The following is a 26,703-nucleotide window of genomic DNA, read 5'->3' on the forward strand; positions in this document are numbered from 1 at the left end:
GGTTATGGCCAAGAAATTCCCTGCTAAACTGTAGTATGTTGATACAAAGAATGAAGCAAATGCAAGTAAATGAATTACAAAATCTATATTCTTAGAGATAAGTGTGGTGGGCTCATACTACACTGGCAAGTTTCAATGGTCTTTTACAGAATTTCTGGCTGCTAGAGCAGGAAAAAATAAAAGACAGCACAGAGAAAGGACTGTACCATCACCCTTCTATTTGAGACAACTTGCACCCTAAAAAGTGACAATACAGAAACATTGTCAAGCAGAGCAATTAATAAGTGACCTGACCACTGTAGTATGTAATCTTTAAGAAAAGATTACAGTGAGCTTACAAACTTTCATAATCTGTTTATGAGAACATCAACTAAGTACCTATAACCAAACTTTACAAAATTAATATACCTGAATGAAGACATTCTTTTCTAGTTAAGGAAAAGTGAAATATAGTAGTGGTTGATGGCAACAACTGTCCCTCACCTAGATCCAAACCTTAAAATGAAGCATTACAAGCTTAATTATAGGATTAACTTGAATAGTAGTAATTTCTGGAATTCATTTTCTTTAACTATTCTTTGGTCTACTGCAAACCTCAGAAAAGTCTGCTTTCTAATAGTATTTTTAGGTGAAACTTAATTTGTTCCTAAGTGTTGGGTCATTCCCATTGCCTGTCTACCTCATGCTACATCAGAACCCTAGTTTCAGTGTATTTGGCAGTACTGTAGAGATCCAGGTGTTTGGGGCATGATGTCAGTGTTACTGCCAGCATGCTGGGGGTCTAGCTGTTGACCAGGATGGTGGCATTGAGTACTTAACTGGTGATGGGCCTTTTCATTCTTTCCCTCTCAATGACTAAATTCAATTAAAGAAAAACTTTTTTTAGTTTGAGAGATTTTGTGGTCGAAGGTGTAAGATGACTGACAGTTTTGTGTGAGGGCTTAAAACTTAATGAAGAAATTGGAACAATACTAACAATCAATGATAAAAAACTAACAGACAATTTGCATAAAAGAAAATGCAGACAAATGACTCCACACCTATCAACCTACAGTAACGTGGGTAATCTCGTACTAATGTGATATAAAACATTAATAAAACTTGGTATATCCTTCAATCCAAAAGGTTCACTCATCACTGTCATTAGAAAAGATTGAATATTCACTATGAGCTCATCATTTTTAAAAGTCTTTGAGAACTCACAAAAATCACCTTCACAATACAACTCAACAAGATAAAATATGAAGACAATTTCACTCCAACTTCATCTACATATCATTCACATGCAAAATAAATGCACTACACAAGAAGAATGGAAACCACACCTGGTACATTGTTATCCTGAACTGGTTTACAGACATACGTACAACTTTCATATGTGGTCCCTATTAACTCTTAGGTATTATTTTCAGATTTAGTCATATTCCTTTTTGATAAGATGATTTTTATTTTATCAAGTGAACCAATAAATATAATTTTATAATCTATAAAAAATGAATAGATAAAATTAAAAAAGTGATAGTGTTTTACTGTATCATTTCAAATTAGAATTAAAGAGTCTGTATGTGCCTTTCTGTGAATACTTAACAAAATGTAGTTTGCACTGTTCAAAGAACAAGAAAAGACTGTGAACAATCATGAGTCATATGACCGAGGGTGTGTGTGAATGAACAAACTGTACCTGATGTAGTTAACCAACTAAGAAGTCACAAAGACACACAGTATCCATGTGATTGTTACGGTACCCAATCAGTCATCATCTGATGAGGGCTGGGTGGATTTTGCTCCTGTGGAACTGCAGTTCAGCTGTTACAAAAGTGAAATTGGATGAGAATTTCCTTAACAGGTCTATCACTAATGTACCAATCCTACACCAAGATTAGAGACAAGAAGCACATTTTTCTTAAAAACAAGAATTTCAAGAGATTATCAGAAATGCAGCTCCCTGTTCACCATAGCCCAGATGTCAAAATCAAACTTACATAATAGTGTGAGCAAGCTGAATGCTACACCAGCCTAATTGATAGCCAGGTTAAATTCAGGATCCTCTAGTTCAGTGATTTTGAAGTTTTTATTTACAGCCACTTTTGTTCATAATTATGCATCCTTTCCATGGACGACATGAAGGCAGCCTGCAGAACACTGGACCACAGATTGAGAACTGCTGCTCTTATTTAAATTACCCAAAGCAGCTGAAGCCAAAGCTTGTCATTGACCCACCTGCATTTTCTGCAACATCAGTTAGGACAGTATTATCATCTGATAATACCCTCCAACAACAGCAGGTAATGTAAACAGAGCTGTACAAACACTATTATTTTTAAGAGAAAATAGTAGGCAAAAAAGTCACAACACAAAGTGAAGATGAAAGTGGAAGCAATCATAGTGATAGAGACTCAGATTAAATTCTAGTGGCGGGTCAGCAACATTGATTAGTAAGTCATTGATCTTTAAGTTTAACAATGTTTAAAAATCCTCAAGCACCTTATAAATCAAATTATTCAACTGTTCATTATACTCTCAAAATTTGCTCATACCATACTAACTTTGACCTCTTCCATTGACAATAATGAATATAGGAGACAAAAAAAAATCAATTAAGTAAACAAGAAAATTTAAATAGTCCATTTTAAATTTTTCTTTGTCAAATGATTATTGTTTGATTCACTACATGCAGTCGGTTCGTGATTATCACAATTTTGTAGCATCCAACGATCAACATTCTAGGACAGAAATGAGGCCTATCACTCACAGGAAACTTTCAAACCTGATGACTGTGTGATTTGTAATAGTAAATACTGTAAATTATTGTATCAATATAAATATGATCTTCCAAAAGTTTCTACATTTTTTGTATAACTAGTTTAACTTGTTTCAACTGTAGCTAGCTGCTGCTTGTCATAATTCGAGGTATTAGGATGCAGCGATTGTTGCCAAAAAAGTCGTTGTTTCACTTCACTGCAATTTAAGTGAGAAACTCACACACTAATCTTAATGTGGAATTATCAAAGTTTTGTTACTGAAATTTTTGAGGTAAGCTCAGCCCATTAATTGTGCTAACTTTTCTGATAGCGCAGACACACTCTTGTAATCTCTCAATGTCTGTTACAATAAAAGGCGGCTATAGGTGTCGTAATGTCCATATGTACAACCTAGGTGTCATCGTCATGTACAAATATTGCCTGCACATCATGCGTATTGTGTAATGACAGTCAGCCAGGGTGAACTGTTAAAGATTACTTTGTTTCATTACCAGTTACCAATATCAATAAGTTAATAGTATCCATTCGAGGAAACAATTGGAAGCTTTATACTTTGATATTAATTTCGTGACCACTAAATCAGTGCTCTTTACTAATTGGTGAAAAAGTAAAAAATGGAGAGATGTTTATTTTTGTCTAAGACAAAGGATTATTTCAAGTTTATAGCCTTTCACATCCTCTATACAAGGATGTTAACTAAGAAAAACACAGAACACCTATATAAAAATCATTTTATATCTGAATATAATATAATGAATGTTTGTTTTTCTTTTTAATTCTGTAAGGATGAAATGTAGTTGTGTTTATAAAAATGTGTCATCATTTACTTCCCTTTTAGGTTTTCATGTTTTCGATTATATTTTTAAATATATTGCAGTTCTTCTTGAGAACTCATTAAACATGCGGTTGAAACATTTGTTTGTTAAGTTTTGTGCAAAGCTACTCGAGAGCTATTTCCACTAGCCATCCCTAATCTAGAGGTGATATACTAAATGGAAGGCAGCTAGTCAACATCACCCACAACCAACTCTTCAACTGCTCTGTTTGAATAGTAGGATTTACCATCACATTATATCACGCCCACGGCTGAAAAGGCAAGAACATTCTTGGACTGGATTCAATCCCATGACCCATAGATTGCAAGCCAAGTGTCCTAATCACCAGACTAACAACTTAAACATATTAACTCTATAAATACAAAGTGGGTCAATTTTACCCAGCCCATACTTCAAAAAATATGCACATTATACCTCTGTATGTATAGTAAGTGTATCTCAAAAAATTTGACAAGCCTTTAGTAAGCATCAAGTCTGTTGTAAACAAATATATTTTTTTTTATAAAGTTTCTCTCTCTCTCTTTCTTTTTATCTACCTTAACACTAATTGTAGATAAATTATCAATATGCATTGAAATGAAAAGTTGAAAAATATGAAATAAAATGAGTAACATCATTTATTTCGCTTTACTGACTGAAGTATTGATCATAAACTTTCAAATCACTTAACACTTTCAACTGTTAACCTTTTAACATCCATTTTCTTTTAATTTTGTGGTTATATTGCTTTACTTTGTATTCACTAAAGCAGTAATCTTCCCATCAAAAACAATAGATCAAAGCAGCAGGAGCCCATTAGCTGTTTCCAGTAGACCTACCATCAACAGCATATGAAAATTAACATTTTCCTAAATTGAAAATGTATTTCCAATAATTCTTACCATCCTCTGACACTTTAGCTATAATCCTACATTAAGAAGGTGGAGAGGCCAGTGATGGCATTATTCATACAAAAAGCAGCTGCATAGAACCTGAATGTACCAAGATAGGAGTGGCACCCATGAGGGAAAAAAAACACACTACATCCAGAACAGGTATGCTCTTCACCCAGAACTTAATATTGATATCAAGGATGGAATAGTACATGAACAATTAGTATAGGCCAGCCCCAACTATGTAGCCACGGTTCCACAACTCGGCATTTGAATTAAGGGGTTGTAGTTCCTATATCCCACGTTGGTGGCTAGGGCAAATGGACCACAACGTGATATATAGATATACTTTGTATAGGATCTCAACCTGTAGCCACAGAGTGATGCGTTCTGAACTACCAAAATTACGAAAAGAAAGGAAGTGACACTGAAGTGTACAAATTTTCTCTTCCACCTGAAGAAGAGCAAAAGGCAACATTACAGGCTCGGGATGACAGGATCATGCATGTCTGACTCAACCAAAGGAATAGAACTTATCCAGTCTGGTATTAAGAAACATTCATCCTTACTCTCAAACCACATGGGCAAGGAACATTCCAATTGCCCCTGGAATTATGGAGAGGATGTGGAACGTTGTGTTCAACCAAGTACCTAGGATGGGACCACTTTGCGTTCGGAATTATGAGAAGATAATGGACCTCTATCTATGAACAATACATATAATCTGACATTGTTCATAAGAAGAGCCATGTACACCCCAACCAGATAGCATAGGATCATATCTGAACCAGTATTATGAGTAGGCTCGCTCAGAGGCTGGTGCCACTCCTACCAACATCTGGGAAATACATCCAGAGACCCGGTTGGTAGGGCCCCCAGCTTTGCCCTCTTCTTAAAGAGTGGAGGAACACACTTGAACACTCTGGAGGAAAAATCTCCGTCCACTAGCCCAGCAACTGGAAACTGGATGTTATAAGGACTTCCTAGCTCCACTAGTAGAATCTGGGGGATAATGAAGAACAGTGCTCTGGAAACACTGCAATAGGTGAACCAAGTTCCCTAAATTTTTAAAGCAAACCGACCCTGATTTTTTCAACCTCTGATGATTGACAGGATCTCCTTTAACTTTATTCATGATAGTCCATGAGTGGCAGTCCACAAGGATAAAATAATACCATCTGGAATGTGCCCAGATGGTATTATGGATCACCTCATTTCTAAAGAGCCTGTTGCAACCAGTAGTAACGATAGTGATAATGGTTGCTATTGCAGAATTAGAATGACAAAAGCACACCTGTCTGGGATCACTCATCACATAGTGGAATCCTGGAACGAAAAGAGAACATATGATGGAGAAAATTACTCACTCCTTGTTAAAATCTAGTGGATGTAGACTAAACAGGCACAGGGGGTTGTAGGAAACCTTCAGAAGAGAAAAACTGCTAGATCATGCAAGTAATGAGAGAGGAAAGTATTAGGAGAAGTCTACATACATGCCTACACAATGTCTTCTAGAAAGCAATTCAAACGAGCAGCCAATGAGATAGAAATGTGATAAATCTGATGAGAAGTGACTTGCAGCAGATTCCTCACCAGTAAAGATAGACCAGAGTTGGTAATATGAATCAATTTTCGAAGCCACCTTGTTACGGTAATGAGGATAAATCTGGGGACATCAAAGAATCCCATGGGATAAACTGTCTATTCTTATGACCCCAAAATATTTTAGTATGAGCCACATGACACCTGAGAGCCCTGACAGGACAGGACATAAACAATCAGGGTCTGAGCGGTCATAAAGGTGAGAAATGGCCGTCAAGTGAATGGGTGAGAAGGATTTCTCTCCCTCTCTAGTTGCCAGTCTTTGGAAGGAAGGACCTATCAGAGTAAAGCAAAACATAGGTGAAATGATAAAGAGTCCCATGTAAATTAATTGTAAATAATCGACAACATCCACATGCCAACAACAACAAAAAATATACCTGAATCAAAAGGCGATAGAAAGCACAGGAGGCTAAAGGCTCAAAGGAATGACAAGACAACACATGTAAAACAACTTAACATCCCAATTAAGTAACTGAAAAGGCCGTTTGGGCCAAAGGATTTTAAAAGGTTAGCTATTACTGGAATGTCAAAAACCTTTTTATATTTGGAATATCAAGAAGTAGTTGATAAGGGTGCTTTATATAAGGCCACAGATTACAAAGCCAAACCTCTTTCAAAAATCCAAGTCAAAAACGTGATATGGTAGACATCTGTGGATGAAGGGGGTTGAATTTCCATTTTATACACTACTGACAAAAAGTGTACCATTTTTGTTGATAACTGTAACTTTAGATGTTAAGCTCCTATATCTGGCAAAGGCCTGCATAACTTCTAGGCATGAAGTTTGAGTTTCTGAATATCTGGGTGTAGAACGTTGGATCGAGGTTGTTGCAACAAAGATGGCCATAGAGAGTAGTAAAAGTGGATACATCTGCAGATATTGAAGAAGAGGAAACCACGTTCGAGCCGCCCAAAACAGTGCTACCAAAAGAACCCAACAAGGAGTGGAACGAACCATAACTAGTACTCTGGGCAACAGACACATTGGGAGAAAGGCATAAAGTTGCAAACCCATCCAGTCCTGACTGAATGCATCTATTGCTAAAGCTCGAGGATGAGGTACTGGGGAGCAAAACAACCGCAGTTGAGAATTCCAAAGAGTTGCAAAGACATCAACCATTAGAGACCCAAACTGAGAGCAAATCCATTGAAAAACCTCGTGATGTAGCATCCATTAGGTCAGGAGAATCTGGTTAGGCCGAGACAAATGATCTGCAATTAAATTCATCGCTCTGGGAACATGGCACGTCAAGAGGCTAATAATATGGGAATGAACCCAGTAGAGAAGATCCAAAGTTCAAAAACAAAGATCTCAAGAATGTGTGTTCTCTTGACCAGAAATGTAGGATACCACTGTGGTATTGTTGGAATGTATCATGACTACTTTCCCCTTCAAGAGAGACAGACCCTGAACCATTGCTTGGTGTACAGCTAAGAGTTCGAGAATGTTAATGTGAAGAAAAGACTCGTAGGCTGTCCAAATACCCTGGAACTCCATCAGATGTATCTCGGGATCAGGAGGTGGAATTAGTACCCTGATAGTGGTGTTGTTCCAGAGTAAAGAGACTGGATGATCCAATGGATCAAAATTCATGATTTAATATATATCCAATAAATGAGTCCTCAAGAAAGAAAACAATATAAAAATAACTTTAGATAAGCCAACAAGATTGCATTTAACTATGTACAGGCATGAACAAACAAGTTAATATTACAAAATAGCAGACATATAACTTTGTTTTTCCAGAATGAGCTTGCTTTTACAATTTTAGTCTCCTATCTTATAAACAAATCCAATGTATGAAATTGGTGTATTTTTTAATGCATTTCCATTCACATGCACTGTGGTCATGGTGCTCAAAGTTCCTCTAAAATGTGGTAATCAGGAAAGAAAGTTAGATATGAAACCTGTAAACAGAATTAATACTGTAAACAAATTTTGACTGATCTTGTAACCACCAAAAAGAAGTACACACTTTAAAATGACCCAAAAAAGTACAAAACCTGTTGATTACAAAATAATGAATGCATTTATTTAAAGACAAATGAATGAAAGCTTATGTTCCCATTATCCCTTTTCGCACCACATGTTCAAGGTAGGCTTCATATTTACTGATAACAACCTACATTCGTACTGCCATATTGTTCATAACTTACTAAAATGTTCCAAGTCTTCCAGCACATATTGTCCTTGAGCTCATTGATAATCCAAGGCTTGGAGTTGGCATAAATTCATTCTTTTAGATAAACCCGTAAAAAGAAGTCAGAAGGTGGCAAATCATGTGAATATGGAGGCCATTCCATATCCTCATAAACAGAAATCAGTAACTATTAACCAGGTTAACTATCGTCAAATAATTGAAGAATTTTACCTTCCTAAAATACACAAACAGCCTCACCAAAAAACTAAGAACTAGAGGTATTAGCACAAGAACACAATAGTTCCAGCAGGACGGGGCAACTCTTCATACAACCAGTGAAACAAAGTACTGTTTTACCAATCATGTTACAATCAGCCCAATTCTGATCATGTACAACAAAGTTGATGATGCCATTGTGATGTTGTATTGTTGACAATTTAACATTAAAAATTGTAATGACTTCAGAAAATGTACTTTGAAGCTTCATTAAATTTGAAATTGTTGAAGTTATCAATAAATGAGCCATGACAAAAAAAAAAAATCATGATCTCTATTATCACTTTTCTGTTTTTATTTGAACAAGTGAAAAATTAAAATGAGGACTGACCTTGTAGCTAGTTCATGATCGATACATAACATTATGTGAACATAGTGAGAAACATAAACTGTCGAGGTTCATTGCCTAATTCCATCATTCACTTCAGCCATTAGTTTGAAGAGTTTTGTTATCTCTCTACACATTTTGAATTAAACCAAACAAAGTATTCCAACCAAAGGTCAAATAAAGTGACATTGTTTGAAAGTTTTCATTTGTAATCCGGCACGATTCTAAGGCCTCCATGTAAGGTAACATAGGCTATACGCACATAGTGTATGATGAGGAGTGTCATTGTATGTACCGTAATACATAAGCTCAGTATGCACATGGGGCGAAGGTTTGTCATTCACGTATTAATTCAACTTGTACATGAATTGTGTGTTACAGGGTTAGCTGTATACTGTATCGTATGTGGCTCTGTTGTGCTGAGAATGAAGCTATGCCCCAAATCAACCTTTCCAAAAATAAATTGAAGGCCATTCCACTTTTGGAGGATACAACAATAATAATAGTTAAATGTTTTTCTCTTAGCATGAACTCGAGGAATGATCGGTGCTGCAAGACAAACATTATAAAAAGAACAAAAAAAAAGTTCACTCCTAAGAACTGGTGAAATGATCATAAAACTTTCAGTGCAATACTAATGCACTTTAATAAAATGTTTAATTAGACCTTGAATGTAGCTATGTAAAAAAAAAGATGGACAAATTACTGAAAGATTTGTTTGTTTGTTTGAAGTTAAGCACAAAGCAGTACAATGGGCTATCTGTGCTCTGCCCACAATAGGTATTGAAACCCAGTTTCTAGCATTGTAAATCCACAGACATATCACTGTGACATTGAGAGGGCACTACTGAAAGAAAAGATAACATTATGTATGGAACTTTAGTCATCTCTACAAAATTTCTTTCAAATTCCACCAAATCAAAAAAGTTAATTCGGTGTTCAAAGGAATGATAACCAATTGGTTATAGCAATATGAAATAATTTTTCTCTATTATCCATGTATAAGCATTCAAAAGCTTATTATTATTTCAAGCTAAAGCCTGGTATTCAAATAATTTACTTCTTGAAAATGAATAAAAAAATTCTTAGAATAATCCAAGTTCATAATGTTTTGAAGTCAACAAAAGAAATCAATTTTTTGAATTCATGAATTTTTCAATACTACATATTGTATTTATAGACTGCAAAAAAAGAAAAAAAGAAAGAGAAACACATTTTAAGATAAAAATATTCCAGTAAAAAAAAATTATCAAGTTTGAAAATTTCAAACTATGTTACTTTGTAAAATCAGTATACAAAATTAATTGAGATGATTGGGTTAAGGTATTTTTGTACACACATCTTTACCTGATTTGAACTTCATTCTAGGACAAATTCTGTGGAACCTTTCTGGTGTTTGAGAATGAAAGGCTTTTATCTGTTGAGCTAAACTACAATATTGTTCTCGTGGTTCCCCATTTTGATCTCTTTTTCGATTTGTCATAAACTTGAAAGGAATGGGTTTTGTAACTTTCTCTTTCTGCTTTTCCTATAAAAAACATGGAAAAAACACCATATGGTTAAGGATAAGTTTGATTTTTGTTTATCTTCTACAATGGATGACCTTTCTGAACAAACCAATAAGTTTTATGAGATATCTTCTTTATTACACTTTTGTTACATTTCATGAAACTTACTTACAACTATTGTCCAAGTTATGTAATATTCTAATATTGTAAATGTAATGTTAAAAGCAAAAATTTATTATTTTTGAAGATTACATTTCACTACTTTCTGCATCCATACAAAGTCAGGATTAAAATTCATGAGAAAATAAACATACTTGGTGCTGATTAGGTGATCTTCTCCTCAGACTTGAAACAAAATCTCTCTCTTTCACTTGTACATCACCGGAAGCTTGGTTTTTGAGTCTCTGATCAGTAATAAACTTAAATGGTTCAACAACAGTGCAATGGGGTTGAGATTTTGATGCCACAAAAGCACTCTGATCAACCATTTTTGGAACCTGAAGGGCTTTCTTATGGAATTCTTCATATTTCTTTCGATTAACTGCCAACTGTTTTCTCATTTCATTAATCTTTTTTAACTCCAATTCTTCTGTTGAGTGAGTAAATTTTGACTTGCCCCGTAGTTTATTCAGGGCTCGACTGAAAATAAAATAGCCACAGAACAGGTTCATTGGGAGTAACTAAAAAGTATTAAAAGTTAGTAGTGTAGTAAATAAGTTTCACATTTCTAGAAACTAAAGATCCATAAAAATACAGACTCAAGAATATAAATGTGTAATGAGTTCACAATGGTGGAATAATTTCTTCAAAAATATTTGTCAAATAAAGTACAGTACAAGTTTATAAGCAAAATGTTTTTAGCCTTCTAATTAGTTATCTTAACCAAAATGGCAATACTCATATGTAGATTCTAACTCATTTAATAAACTATAAACCTTTATAATACCAGTAAAGAAAGGTTTATTAAAAAAGTTTTATTTGTCTTATAATGTAATCACACAAACCACACATCAATAGATAGATCACACTATGGTGCATAAGGCATTAGATGCCATAACTGATAATAATATATATATAACTCCATCTTAAAAGCAGTTAGACTAACAAATTATGACTTCTGTAAAACATATTTGAGAATGAAAAATAGGCTTTCTTCCACAGTTACCAGTTCACTATTCCCTCAAATAGAAAATATACAGCAGTGAAAATTAATTAATAGGAGATAATTAATGTTCTGTATAACATCATTGTGAATTTCACATTTTGTTACACTAACCAACACCACAAAATGAAATTAATAAACATATTTTAGACCATAACTACTACATATGATACTAGTGTTGTGCTCATTTCTTCTACAAATGGTGCTCCGAAAGAGTAACAAGTCTAGTTCTGGAACCTTTACATGGAATTTTTACACACCTGACGCAGCACAATTTTCAGCAAATAGGTAATAAATGTAATATTCCCAAGAGGAATTTACACTTAAGAGCTAATGCTTCTCACTGTACAAGTTACTTAATTCATCAGCTATACTCACATATATGTGCACTGTTTCTAATGTAAAAAAACTGAACCTTAAATTAGTGTTTTCACTACATGAACAGCAATAATGTGGTCTAAATTTTGTAGACAACAATACATGTAAATGCTACTACAATGAGCCATATTAAAATTCCCCAAATAGTTTGTCTTTCCTAACATACTGCCTTAATATAAAAAGATGAAAGTTAAAATAATTTAGAATACCTTCAATTAAAATTTAGGAGCTCATAATTATGATTTATGAAATTACCAAGTATAAATAAACTGACAAAATGCACAGGAAAAATAATATGCTCAGATGAAAATATTTTAAATATGCAGACTAATGCTTTAGAACATTAGAAAATAATGTTCAAATTTACGATTTTCAGTAAGAAAATGATCTATGACTAAAATATGGCTTTTGAGCACTTATTTCACATGCTTTTTCTTTTAAACCTCTGATGAATTCAGTTCTTTAACTTATCAATGAAAATATTATAGTAGATTCCATTTCAACTTATTTATTATTATTATAGTAAAACATTCTAGCTGAGAATACAGCCAAAATTTTGATTAACTAGAACATTTTTGGTTCTGATGTATGAAAATTCTTTCTGCTGATATTCTTAAATTGAAATGTAAAACAAATAAAATCCATTTTTATATAAATGTTTTTTGCCATTAACAGATAATTCATAAACTCCATACCAATTCCAAAAAAAAACCCAAAATTTAGTTTGTTTTTACTTCACATCTAAAGACTATTGTCATGATATTCTCTTAACCGAGTACTCAAAAGTCACAAAACTTACCGAACACAGCTTGGTGTAGAAGAAGCTACCAACTTTGACACCTTAGGTACTACTGTGGAGTCAGCATTAAATGAGCTTGCTCGTTTTTGGATAGCTGAGGAACGTGAAGAGTTAGTTGACCTTGTTCTTGCAGATAATGACCTTTTCACTCTAGTGACAGTATTTTCCTTCATTGGTGATACAGGACGAGGTTGCCGTTTCCTCTCTTGTGTTTCTGACATACGAGCTTTCTTCTTAGCTGGAGTATTGCTAGTTTCAGTTTCTGGCAAAAGGGACTTTTTCAATCGAGCTGGTGTCCATCTGAGGGGATACTTATGAATTGACTTAGGTTTCTTTTGGTTTGATGATTTAGACTTTAAGTTGCTGCTTCCACTAAACCTTTTATTGAATATCCTGAAAAAAAAAAAGGGAGTGCATGTGTGTGTTTGGCAAACACTGATGATTGCATAGATAAAAAACAAAAACACAACTTTAGATATCATAATTAGGATTTTGAATTATCAATATGCGCCATTCGGTGTAAGATTCCTAAAGCAATGTATTACAATGGAATGATATTACTCAAAAGTATTATTAACCCATTTACTGCAGCTGGAACGTATATATATCTCCATTCACTGGGAAATATACGGTCCAGCCACATTTAAAGGCAGAACCTGTTTTTGCATATTTTGTAAAATAATGAATAACAGTCTCGTTGCACTGTTCCCTTTGTTGAAAACTAATAATCATCTTGCCTAAGTATGCTAGGTCATATTTCCAATAGTATATAACTAAGGCAAACATTATACTTGTCATAGTTATGACTGAATAATTGTAATGTTTGTTAGCTACTTTAAAAGATGCAGAAATTATTCTTAGTTTGAAGCAGACAACCATTTTAAATAAACATGGATCACATATCCATGTACAATCGATTCTATTACATTTCTTTTTTCAAGCCCAGTGCTTATTCAAACAAGTTGAGAAATATCTGTCACTACAGTAGCAAAAGATGCTTGTTACATCATTGAAAATATAAGTATAGAAGTAAAAGTTTTTGCATTAAATTCTGTACAATCACAAAGCAATAAACCGTGATATTCACCATCATAACTAGAGTTGGGCAATTAGTGGTACTTACTAATTCATACATGACATTAACTAATGTAATACCTCGTCATAGGTAATTAATTATATCACTAACTTGAAAACCTCTTATTGTGTACCAAGCATAAGAAATACTGATGTTTCATTTTAAAACTTAAAATTCTTGAATTTTCTCTAGAGCAAAAATCTTGATATATTTTAAACTGTTAGCACTTTTCCAAACAAGAGAAGGTATTTATAAGCTAATATTTTAAACTGAATTCTGTGTTTTTGTTGTTGCTGCTACATAATTGTATTCAGGGTTTGCTGGTTCTTTTTCATACCCAGCAATCACCTTCTACTCTACTCATGTCAGTTCATTAAGACTCCAATCATGGAAGGCAGTAGGACGTGAAAGATGGCAAAGGCGGAAGGAATAAAACAAAATGATGAAGACAGCAAAATCTTGTGAAACGGAAGGTGGCTGACAATGCTATACGATAACTAGCAATAGTGGATACCAACAGCCCCTTGTCAAAATACTAAGTAAAGAAGGAAGGAAATCAGGTGCAGGAGAGTAGGATGGGACAAAGGAAAACCATGACAAGAAGATCAACAACAGTAGATATACCACTGCTATTGGTATACTGATATGGAGGCAGGGTGCACTGAGAGGGAAATTAGAGAAGTAATCAGGGGATAGTCCAGTTTTTCTGACAAAAGCTGCACATGAATATAGAGCATGGGAAGGGAAGGATATAGCACACCCAAATAAGGTTGTCTGAGGAGGGTAGAGAAGAGGAGGAGGTGTCAGTAGGAGCAGACACAGAAGTTTGTTTGTTTTTAATTTCGCACATAGCTACACGAGGGCTATCTGCACTAGCCGTCCCTAATTTAGCAGTATAAGACTAGAGAAAGCAGTTAGTCATCACCACCCACCACCAACTCTTGGGTTACTCTTTTACCAACAAATAGTGGGATTGACTGTTACATTATAATGACCCCATGGCAGAAAGGGCGAGCATGTTTGGTGGGATGGGGATTAGAAACCGTGACCCGCAGATTGCGAGCCGAGCTCCCTAATCACCTGGCCACGCCGTGCTGGCACAGAAGCGGAAACAAAGGTTGCACTGGCCAAGTTGTAGTTACTAAGAGCACTTGACATAGGGTGGCTTGTATGACAGCAAGGAAGAAGATGGATGGGAGTATATGCAAGAATGTAACTGTTACCCCAATCCTGAAGAAGGCTACAGCTAAAAGATGAGGAACAAAAGACCAAAACCTGGGAAGCTTGGAATTCAGGTGGGTTGTAAATGCATCCAGTTCTGGAGCACCCCACTATGAACAAAATCAACTGAACACCTAAGGAGAATCTTGATACAAGACAAGCCTGTGACTATAATTCTCAGTTTGTATATAGTTTTCTCAGCAGAGTCCTCATTGTTCATTAGATTGTAGTTGACATTGACAGTAGTATATTTCCCGTTTTCTTTTTTAGTGTCCTACTTTAAATAATGTGCTCTTAAGATGCCAAAAGTTAACATTTTCCTAAATTTAAAATGTACTTCCAATAATACTTACCTCTGCTGACACATAGCTATTCTTTGGCCTTCACTTAGCCCATCTAAGCATTGATCTCACTTGCTCCAGTCTTTTATACCCCACTTAAATGCCCTTGATGATTTTTAGTCTTATGACACTCTCCACCTACAATGCACCCTCTATCCTCGTACTGTGTATAAGCACCTCACTCAGATAATGTAACCACTTTTTTGAGACTTACACCATCCCAGTCACTAAAACTGGCTCTTAGTGGAGAGGAAGGGCAGGAGAGTGTCAGCAGAGGTAAGTATTATTGGAAATATATTCAGGAAAATATTAACTTCCAAACCACACTTAACATCTGGTGACACATAGGTAGAATTCCACATTGAGAAGGTGGAGGGGCCAGTGAGGGCATTATCCATACAGAAAGCATCTGCATAGAACAGAAGTGTACCAAGATAAAGATGGTACATGAGTGGGGAAACCACACTCCATCCAGTACAGGTATGCTCTTCACCCAAAACCTAGTTCCTGTATCAAGGGTGGAATAGTACATGAGCAATCATTGTAGGCCAGCCCCAACCAGATAGCCGAGGTTCCACAACTCTGGGAATTAATTAGCCACAGAGTGCATACTGAACCACTGGAATTACAAAGAGAAAGTAAACAACACCAAAGTGGACAAACTATCTCCTCCACCTGAAAAGACCGAAAGGCAACACCCCGGGCTCAGAATGACAAGACAAGACTGTTAATGCCAAAGGAACTGAACTCATCTGGTCTGGAATTATGAACATTTATCCTCACTCCCCAACCAAGTGACAAGGAGCATTCCACTTGCACTCAGAATTATGGAGAGAACGTGGAACACTGTGCTCAACCAAGGACCTAGGATGAGACCACTCTGTGTTCGTAATGACAAGGAGATAGTGGACCTCCTTCCAAGAAAAATATACTAAATTGAGATTCATCAAAAAGAATGGCCACACACATCCCAACTGGATAGCCCCCCCCCCCCCCAACCTCACCCTCTTCTCCTATAGTGGAGGAAAAGCTTCTGTCCACCACCTCAGTGACTGGAAACTGGGTGTGGTAAGGACTCCCTTACTCCACTAGTAGAATCTGGGAGGTAATGCACATTGGAGAGTTCTAAGGAACAGTGCTCAGGAAACAGTGCAATAGGTGAACCAAATTTTCTAAATTTTTTTAAAGCAAACTGACTCCAATTTATTCAATCTGATGATCAGCAGGGATGAGAAGGATCCCCTTTAGCTTTACTCATGATAGTCCATGAGTGGTGGTCCAGCAGAATATAGTAATACCATCTGGTAAGTGCCTAGATGGTCTTATGCAACACTTCATTTCTATAGAGCCTGTTGTAATCAGAAGGAAGTATAGATAAATTGGTTACTATTGCAAAACTGGATGGAAAAAAACACACCTGTCAGGGCAACACTTGCTACAGAATGGTATCCAGTGAAAAAAAAAGAAAAACCAGGTAAGGGACCCTGGAAAGTAGAGAGATAAGAGGAGGACAAAAATACCCACTCCTCCTTATAATCTAGCAGATATTGTCAAAACGGTCACAGGGGATAGTCGAAAACCCTGAGAAGAAGAAACTACAAGATCATGTAAAAAATGTGAGAAAAAAATATTGGGAGAAGGCCAGATATCAGCCCGTATTATATCCTCCAGCAAGTAATTGAAATGGGTAGCAAAAGTCATACAAAAGATGTGACTCAGAAGTTTCCTTGCCTGTAAAGAAAGTCCAGAATAAGCAACATGGATATTCGTGAATCCACCTCATCAAAATAATTGGGGATAAATCTCGGGAAACTGAAGAATCCCAATGAATACAGAGTCAAGTATCATCAACTCAAAAAAAGTTAGTGACAGCCACATAACACCTCAGGGCTCTGACTGGACATAAACAATCAGTGTTTGAGCGGTCGTGGAGGTGAGAAATAGCTGGCAAAAAAATTTATGAGAAAGATTTATTCTCTTATCTTACCACTAGACTTAAGAAGAAAGGATCTATTCAGGTATAAGTAGGTCTGTGCACAAGTAGTGTAAATAACTCCAACCTATAACATTAACATGCCAGCAGCAACAAAAATACCCATTAAAGGAGAGGTGATACATGGTACATTAGGCTAAAGACTTGAATGGATGTCAATACAAAGCATGTAATATCACTCTAATATCCCAGATGAGAGTGAGCTCCATAGAAAAACAACCAAAGTTTGAAAACAAAGGAACCAAGAACGAGTGCTTCCATGACGAGAAATTTAAGAGACCACTGTGGAATTGATGGAAAGAACCATGACGACATTCTCCTACATTAAATCTAGACCTTGATCCATAGCCTGTAGGACAGAGAAGCTCTAAATTATTGATGTGAAAGGAAGATTCGTTTTCCATCCATATATCCCGAAGTTCCTGACCTTGAATAAATGCAACCCATCTCTGAAGTGAGGCATTTGTGAAAAGATGAAACTCGGGACAGAGGAGTGGTACAGGTACACCGATGGTAATGTTGAACCAATTGAAACAACACTCGAGAACTAAGATGTAGCTTCTGATGAAGGAGACTGTATGATTCAGTGGATTGGAATTCCTGATCCTTTGGTTGTGCAGTGACCACAGAAAGGACTGCATGTGTGTTAGCCCTAAAGGAATCAGAGAGTTGAGAGATGCCCACATCCCCAAAAGAGATAGAACCATCCACATAAGTATGAGCCTGAATGCCCATTCCATAGCCTGGAGCCGTATGGGAGTTGGCTGAGCCCTGCTTAAAACATGTTGAAATACTTGTACAACCCTGCAGAAAACATATGATGCAGATGCTAGGCCAAAGGGTAGATCCCTGTGCATGAAATGTAGATATTGGCAGGATGAATTCCCTAAAAATGCTTCAGAAACATCAAACTTGGTCATCCACAGATCTGGTGAAGAATGCCAATGTAGGTTGAGAAAAGAACTCTATTGTGAACCTGGGAGGATCGAAGAATTGGTTGAGACCAGAAAGACTGACAATCATCTGCCAATCTCCCATCATCTCGGGCACAACCAATAAATGGGAATAAAAACCCAGAAGAACAGGATAGACTCTCACTATCACCCCCGTGACCAATAACTCTCTGATAGCCTTAGAACGAAAATCCACACTTCACAGATTGGGATTATGATGGAGATGGAGAAATGAATGGAAAGACCAACCTTGATTCCTGAATTTGAAGTACTCGTGGATCTACGGTGAAGGAATACCATGTATATCAGTTGTTGTAACCTCACTTCTACAAACCCCACCCACCTAGAGTGGACACCAACACCTTTGGCAACAGTCAGCCTGAATGGAGGAGCCTTGAAATTAAGGATGGAATCATTTCTGAGTATCTATAAAGCAAGGAATATAAGCCAGGAGTTGGAACCCATGTGGAGTAGTCATGCCTGACTACCAGCAGGAGCCAAAAAAGTCTAGACACCAACAACAACAAGAAAAAAAAGCAAATGGGTGACATCAATTTGCAATTCCAACACATCTGGGATGAAAAAAAGAAGCCTCATGTCACACATGGAGGGCTACAGCAGGTAGACAATTCTCCCTTCAACAAGGAATTGCTACTCAATAAATCCCAACAACATACAAGCCAGGAAACCAAAGAAAGAACAGAAACTGACAACCTGACCAAGGAAGAAGTCAGTAAAAGACCCCATTCTTCCTCCCTTGATGGGCTTCCAACAATGTTTTGGGGGAAGAAATATATCTCAGAGCAAGAGTGAGGGTCAAACAAATACAAGAAATGTGATCTGATCAAAGTGATCACAGGGTCCAGTTTGGAACACCACGTATCCAAAAGCAGATTTAGTCTGTGGAATCGAAAAATACATCCACCTTGTGGTGGTAAGCCAAAGCATGCAAACAAGGATACAAGGTATATCTATGTCATCACATAATAAAGCAGTAAATCTCTCAGCATGAACCAGCAATATCAAGTGAAGGAGGAAAACTAGTTGTCTCCACCAACATTTCTACCATCAGGAAGGAGTAGATTCAAAAGCAACTGAGGAACCCCCCCCCCAAAAAAAACTCACAAACCTCACTGACTAATTGAAGAAAAGGAGCAGAATGTGTTTGATCTAAATTGGCCTCATGAGAAGTTGACTTAGTAAAGAAAGGCACCAGAAAACAGTCCAAAATCACAATCCAGAATGTGATGAAGCACAGCACCTCATCAGAGAAAACCGTGACCAAAAGCTTTGCCAAGAAAAAGTGGTTACATTATCTGAGTGAGGAGCTTATATACAGTACCAGGATAGAGAGCAAATTGACATAGATGGAGAGTGTTACAAGACCAAAAATCACCAAGGGCATTTAAGTGGAGTATAAAAACAGGAGCAAGCAAGACCAGTGCTTAGATGGGCAAAGTGAAAGTCGAAGTACAGCTGTGTCAGTGGAGGTAAGTATGTTTTGTAAACCTCATTTCATTTCCAATTCAAGTTTGAACTTTTTTTTAAAAAGATTTTCATGGTGTGTACCTAAAGTTTCTTCCTTCAATTTCTGTGAACTTGTCTTGTGTAAACAAACAACAGCTGATATCATGAACAGCAAGCATCATAACAGACTTATGAGAAGTTCTAAAAAAACCCATCCAAAATTCACTTTACAGGTGCTTATGAGCATCAGTGCAATGGCACCCGTCAAACATGAAGGCCTGTAAAAGCCTAAAAAAAGACAAATAGTGAAACTATATTTTGATTTCGGAGATATTAAATCATATGGTTAAAGATAGATACCAAATTTATGGTTCATGATAAAAAACATTGGTATTTGATAGTCTCAAGCACATCAAGTAAAATATTTTTATGTTATTAATTTAAAATTACAAACAGTCATGAAATGTTGGCAAGTCATAAAAATGTATGTAAAATAAGTGAACGAAATTTAATATATATTCTATGATTAAAGCTAAGCAATTAGAGGCATTTGATAATCAATTAATCATCAGGCTCATTAATCAATTACATTCAACTAATTGATTATTCTCATGTGAGACTTGAACAGTTGGAATAACTAAAAACAGTAATAATCAAAAACATTAATTTCAATTAGTTGATTCTTTTCATGAGTCATGACACTAACAATTAAGCTGAACAATCTTGAATTAATATAAAGTTATAATGAGAAATCTTAATGTCATAGTGGAAATATTTTGATTACTTGGATAGTTGGAATAATCAAACTTAGTTATGACTAGAAACTACTTTTGATCAGATGATCATTAATTGAATTAATCATAATTTCAAGTAATCAATTATTTTACGAGACTAAATGACGTAATCATAGGTAATTAATTATGTTGATTAAATAAGTTAATTTCTGAAAACAGTAACTTTAAATTTATAGCATTAAAACTCAAGCTCCTATTTTATGTGAAATAAAATATGGTGTTCATTCTAACATCAGTGCAATCATTTAGCAAATATTACATCCTTAAATATTGCATTACAAAACAGGTTACAAATTCAAATTATTTCTATTGTAACAAGATATTTTAATGAAAATGATTTCTGAAGCATATTAAAAGAATTCAGACTTTAGTATCTATAGCCAAAATTACAAACAATGAAAAAATTTTGATTCCAGAAATATTCTCCTACATACTAAAAAATTGATTATATTTTAAAGTATGACAAAAGTATATTTCGTTGCTAAATTTACACAAGTTTAAAAATGACATAAGCATAAATATTAATCTTTCCAAACACTCAACTTTGCTTAAGTCTGGAATAACTATTGCAGAGGTTTTGTTGCTGTTAATGCAAAACTGTACATATATAACTATGAAAAAATCTGCCTGTAGACATTGGCGCATATATTTTTTTCCTTTACTTCCGTGTCTCAAATGAACTTAAATAATAGCAGTGCTACTCTTACAAACAATACAATCAATGTTACTTGCTTTCTCTTTCAGTTTTATTTTTTGCTTACCTATCTAAACAGTCAGCTGAGTATTGACAAAACAACCACGGGCTAGCAAGAACAGTGACTGGGTCATATAAATTAGAGTAAACAATCAGGCTGTGTAGTTTTTATTTTGTAGCTCTCCCCACTAACAGGAAGACACATGCATGCAATTTTTGGTTACCCATGCATTTATGGTACACACTTTTTAAACTCTAAACATAGCCTATGCAGTTGATTTATTAAATTTGATAAATTTTGTTGCAAATACCATAATACAATCTCTTTAAACTTACCGTCTTTGCATCTTGTTAGATTTCTTCTTCTGAGAGTTATTTGTTATTGATAACACAGCAGATAGATTAGGAGGAACTTCAAGATTAACTACTAAAAGATACAAGTAAAAAAAAAAATGTTAAAATATACAAGTTTTGTGCTCATTTCAGTAGTAGCAGCAGAGATGAGCAAAAACAGAAAAACAGAGCATATAACTTGACTAATTTAAACTTAAATATTTATCATTTCACTTAATTAAAATAAATTTTACCCAACTTAAAAAATTTTAAATTCAAACAAGTTAACAGTAACAATAACTGGCAGATTTGTTATATCTTGGCTATTTATGAGTCTACTGTTTTATCAATCATGTCACAATTGGAAATCACCAATTGCCAATAATCATAGCACACAGTTGGTCCAATTCTGATTGTGTACAGTAAAGTTGATGACGTTATTGTGTAGTATTGTTGACAGTTTAACCTTAAAAACTATAGCGATTACATAAAATGTACTCTGAAGCTTCATTAAATTTGAAATGGTTGAAGTTATCAATAAATGTGTCATGCAAAAAAAACAAAAATGTCATGATCTCTTTTTTGTTTATGTTTGAACAAGTGAAAAATAAAAATGGGGATTGAACTTTTGACTAGTACATGATCTATACATAATGTTATGTGACTGTTGTGAGAAACAAATTGTTGAGGTTCATTGCCCAAGTTCATCATTCACTTCAGCCATAAGTTTGAAAACTTTTGCTATCACTCTACACATTTTGAAATAAACCAAACAAAGTATTCAAACCAAAGGTGAAATAAAGTGATAGCATCTGAAAGTTTTCATTCATAAACTGGCATGATTCTCAGGCCTCCACGTCACATAATGTAGGCTACATGCACATGGTGTATGCTGAAGTGTATCAGTGTATGTATTGTAATGCATAAACTCAGTGTGCATGTGGCACGAATGTTCGTCGTTCACAGAGCATCCATGTACTAACTACCAATATGCACACAAATTGTGTATCACATGGTTAGCTGTATACTATATCATATGTGGCTCTGTTGTGCTGTAAACAAAGTCATGCTCAAAATCAAACTTCCCAAAAATAAGTTGTAGGTTATTCCATTTTTGGAAAGTACAGTAATAATAATAATAATAAAAGTTAAATGCTTTTCTCTTGGCATGAACTGGAGAAATGGCCAGAGCTGTAAGACAGACATTGTTAAAAGAGCAAAAAGAATGTTAACTCCTAAGATCTGGTTAACTGAGTAAAAAAACTTCCTGTGCAGTACTAACGGGGAGCCACATGCCATATCACTCCTTAGAACTTCACATGAAAAGGCCACGCACATCTCTGGCTAGCACACAGTTGTTGACCATTTGCTAATGTACAGTCTGTAAAAACCATAGATGTGTATTGGATACATATGATAATATCATGACTATGTCCTGCTTCTACAGTGGAAGGTCCTCAAGGAGGAGCAGCATTAACACATATTAAGAAAGGACATAGGCCGGAATCTGTAGTTTCTCTTCATCCATATCAAAAAAGAGTACCCCAATGAAAAAACTGGGGGAGAAGAGACCATTTTGCAAGTAGAACGCAGACCAGCCAGGTAGAATAAGAAGTTGGTAAAAAGTAATCAAAAGACAGGAAGTAAGGACTAAAACGAGGTACAATGGTGGATATAGGATAGGGTTGGAGACTGTGGAAACAAAGTATGAAAGTTAGGACTGATGACAGGCAGCATCACTCCATGATAGAACCAAAACAGGAATACCTCCAAACTTCAGGGCAAAGAAAAGGACTAGGTGAGGGGCTCATAGGAGGGAAGAAAGAAGTCAAACTTATGATAGGAGAGTATCCCTACCCTACAATCTTCATTAATAAAGAGGCAAGTGAGCAGGGAATGTTGGAATTGAAACAACCACAGTGGGAGAAGTAAATGAAAAAGAATAACTCACAAAATCTCAAGTGCTTCAGAGTTAAGGAAATGGTAGAAAAATGACTCACAAATTCTCAAGTGCTTCACAGTTAAGGAAATGGAAGAAGAATAACTCATAAATTCTCAAGTGCCACAGACTTAAGGTACAGATATGAGATGTAAATAAGTGTGGTTAAAAGGTTAAGGCAAAGACAGGAACATTGGGTACTGGATGGCAAAACCACCTATATCTTACAAAACAAATCATGGTTGTTTGAATGAAAAGTAATCTAAAAGGGCTGAATGGTATCCATGATCTTACTAGTTTTTACGATTTTAAGCTTAACGAAAATCTAAAAACCTCATCTCTTATTTAAGAAAAAAAACATCTCCAGTGAGTAAATACTAACTACCTATTTCATTTTCTTTGTCATCTTTGCTATTACTGAAATCATTCTGTGGAATTTCTACTGTCACTGTTTCACACCTCTGGGTGTCTGCAGGCAAAACATTTTCCTTCATGTGGGGGCAGGTTGGTGGCGTCAGATATTCTTGGTTATCTTCTTCATGTTTTACTGCATCACAAGTTGACTCTTGTTCTTGTTTGACTTTTTTTTTCTTCCCTAAATCATTGATAAGAAAAAATTTAAGAAACACAAAATCTAGTTCTACAATTAGATTTCAATAATTCATCCTGGCTTCAATTCTGTCATAAATACAGTGGATAGAAGAACATTATAGGAGATCATTTATCAATCTATAGATTTTAATTATAGTTTTTCTAGCAAAAAAATGTTCACTACAAGTAATGTTTATTTGTACTTTTTGAATAATTGACATTTTCAACTATAAAACTATTAAGATAATCATAATTATATATATTCTAACTCAACATATTAACTACATATCTTAAACATTTCAGACAAAATACCTTTTTTAGTTGAAGTCTTGGAATTAAACAGTCTCTTTTCAACTCCTTTGTCCATTTCAGAATGTGCTTCTGATGAAGAAAATGTAGTTAAATAAGGTAACTGTATAAATTTATGTTATGATAAAAAAAATGGGTGCTAGTATTTGGAATCTTACAACAGACTTCAAAGGCTTGTTAAGTTAGAAAGTAATAATAAGAATAATAAAGCCTATTGTTTCCCAGATCCTTTCTCACAATTTGTTTTCATCTAGACTTCCAAAGCTTAATCCTATTACCCCTAATATTCAAGTCGGGCACAGATAAACAGAATCTAAAAGTTTACTTCACTACAATTTAATAAAAACCTACATAATTTAAGAACTAATCCCTTAAATACTGATCTGGAGTTTGTTTGTTTTCTTTGGAGTCATCAATATGGATCTTTCACTCACCAAGAACAAATATGCCATTGATCATCAAATGGTATTTACTATATATATTTTGTTAACAAGATTTTGCCAGGTACTTTAAAAAAACATATATCTACTATAGTATAGCACTTTTATGTAGGAATAATGCAAATACCATCCCTACTACCTTTTTTTGCATTCTTGATATTAGCCATCCCTACATTTACTTCCTTTTTGAAAAGTTTTCTTTATTTGTTTGCTGTTTGTTTTTTTATGTAGTATTTCAATATATATAGGTATGTTGTATTTATAACCAAGTTCTAAGTACAATGAGTTTCCAGCTTTAATATTTGTTGTTTATTTATTATTATTTATTAAAAGAACACCAAATTTTTGCAAGAATGCTAACTTCAACAGGTAATAATAAGATTGTTTACACCAGAATTATGATTTTTTTAAATTACTACTACTTATTAATAATACTTGTAAAACCAGATACTTCGTTTGTAACTATTGTTACGATAGCGAAAGTCACGTAACACTGCTAGTGCATGCGCGAATGAGTTTCTCGAATTATCGGGGAAGCTCGAGTGTGATTGAGCCTCCTCGTCTTTAGTATATAAGCCTGGCAGCGAAAGCCAGCAGGGTAATATAAAGTGTGTGTTTTGCACTCGTAGAGAGCGAAGCTATCAAGATTGTGACTCGCTGTGATTTATAACGTGTATTATAAAAGTTAAGTTTAAAATGACGAGAAACGTACTGATTGTGGAGCTACCGAGTTCTAAAAGTTTGTATAGAGAAAGAATAAACTGGTTTAATCAAGAAGGGACTTGTATCGCTGAAATTCTTCGGAAAGAATTTCTACCGTAAATTAAGAAAAAAAGAAGATACGCAACACTATGTCACCTCAGTGAAATTGACTGACACCATTGTTTTGGTTTTTGAATTATCATGTAATAAAAAAGAAGCAGAAGAAAGAAGAACAAGAATGACCTATTAATGAACAATCCAAGCCATCCGTACATTTGCCTGCCTGATAAGCACAATAAAGTGTTCTGGTATCATAGGACATTGTTCTGTGTTTATGTTCTAAGCAATATGTTGACAAGAAGATCCTCCAAAGCATATTAATAAAGACTGCAGTGCACAATAGCAAGATTGCATGAAAGAGAACAACACTGCAACAAATGGTTTCATGCACCATGTATGTGTAACCTAGCATTGAAGAGCTTGTGTATAAATTAGTCCTTTAAGTACGTTTTTAATTTGTTTCTTTGATGACACTGTCTGAGCATATAGCCTAGTAAAAACATTCTACCACCAATAATGAGAGAACAAAAAGGAATTTGCTATCTTTTAACTCTTTCAGCACAGGCTCAGTCCCTCAGACTGGCCTCATAACCATTTTGTGCTTGTTACAGTTTTCATGCTATAACTTTTAAATTAGTAAGCGTAGGTTAACGAAATTTGGCAGTAAATATTACAATGCTTTCATATGCAAAATATAATTTTTTTATCAAGTCTTAAGGTTTGTAAAGGAATGTTTTTCTCATACCTTTTTTTTTCTTTTCGCATGTTACCTATCCAACGTGCAAAGTAATGTTCATTTTAAGATTAAAAATACTTTTGTGCATCAGAAAATTTTGAAATTTCATATGCAAAATCTTTAAAATGTTCAGATAGTTATCAAACATATCTTAAGAAAAAAAACTTTATATTTTATCTGTTATTTTCAGTAACGAATCTCTGTACAGGTTTAGTCAATTTGACCAATCTCGTAACCACTTTAAAAAAATTAGGAAATAAATATAAATTGTGCCTTTTTTCATTCTAGAATGACTACAAATTATAACATGAAAACATAAATGTTTAGATTAATTAGCTTATATTTCATAACATTAGACATTTATATATATATATATATATATATATAT

General features: G+C 35.0%; 1 protein-coding gene across 1 annotated transcript in view; it reads right to left on the reverse strand.

Moving 5' to 3' along the window:
- Positions 1-26,703, reverse strand: part of LOC111085652 (targeting protein for Xklp2-like) — a 44,837-nt gene that overhangs the window by 15,819 nt on the left and 2,315 nt on the right. The window contains exons 2-7 of the mRNA XM_022385252.1: positions 24,381-24,449; positions 23,863-24,072; positions 21,542-21,632; positions 12,668-13,060; positions 10,643-10,967; positions 10,168-10,348 (exon numbers count right to left, since the gene is read on the reverse strand). Of these exons, the coding sequence (XP_022240960.1) occupies positions 10,168-10,348; positions 10,643-10,967; positions 12,668-13,060; positions 21,542-21,632; positions 23,863-24,072; positions 24,381-24,449 (1,269 nt within the window). The remainder of the gene's footprint in view (positions 1-10,167; positions 10,349-10,642; positions 10,968-12,667; positions 13,061-21,541; positions 21,633-23,862; positions 24,073-24,380; positions 24,450-26,703) is intronic.

This window comes from Limulus polyphemus, unplaced genomic scaffold (assembly GCF_000517525.1).
Source record: "Limulus polyphemus unplaced genomic scaffold, Limulus_polyphemus-2.1.2 Scaffold530, whole genome shotgun sequence".
Lineage (NCBI taxonomy): Eukaryota > Metazoa > Arthropoda > Merostomata > Xiphosura > Limulidae > Limulus > Limulus polyphemus.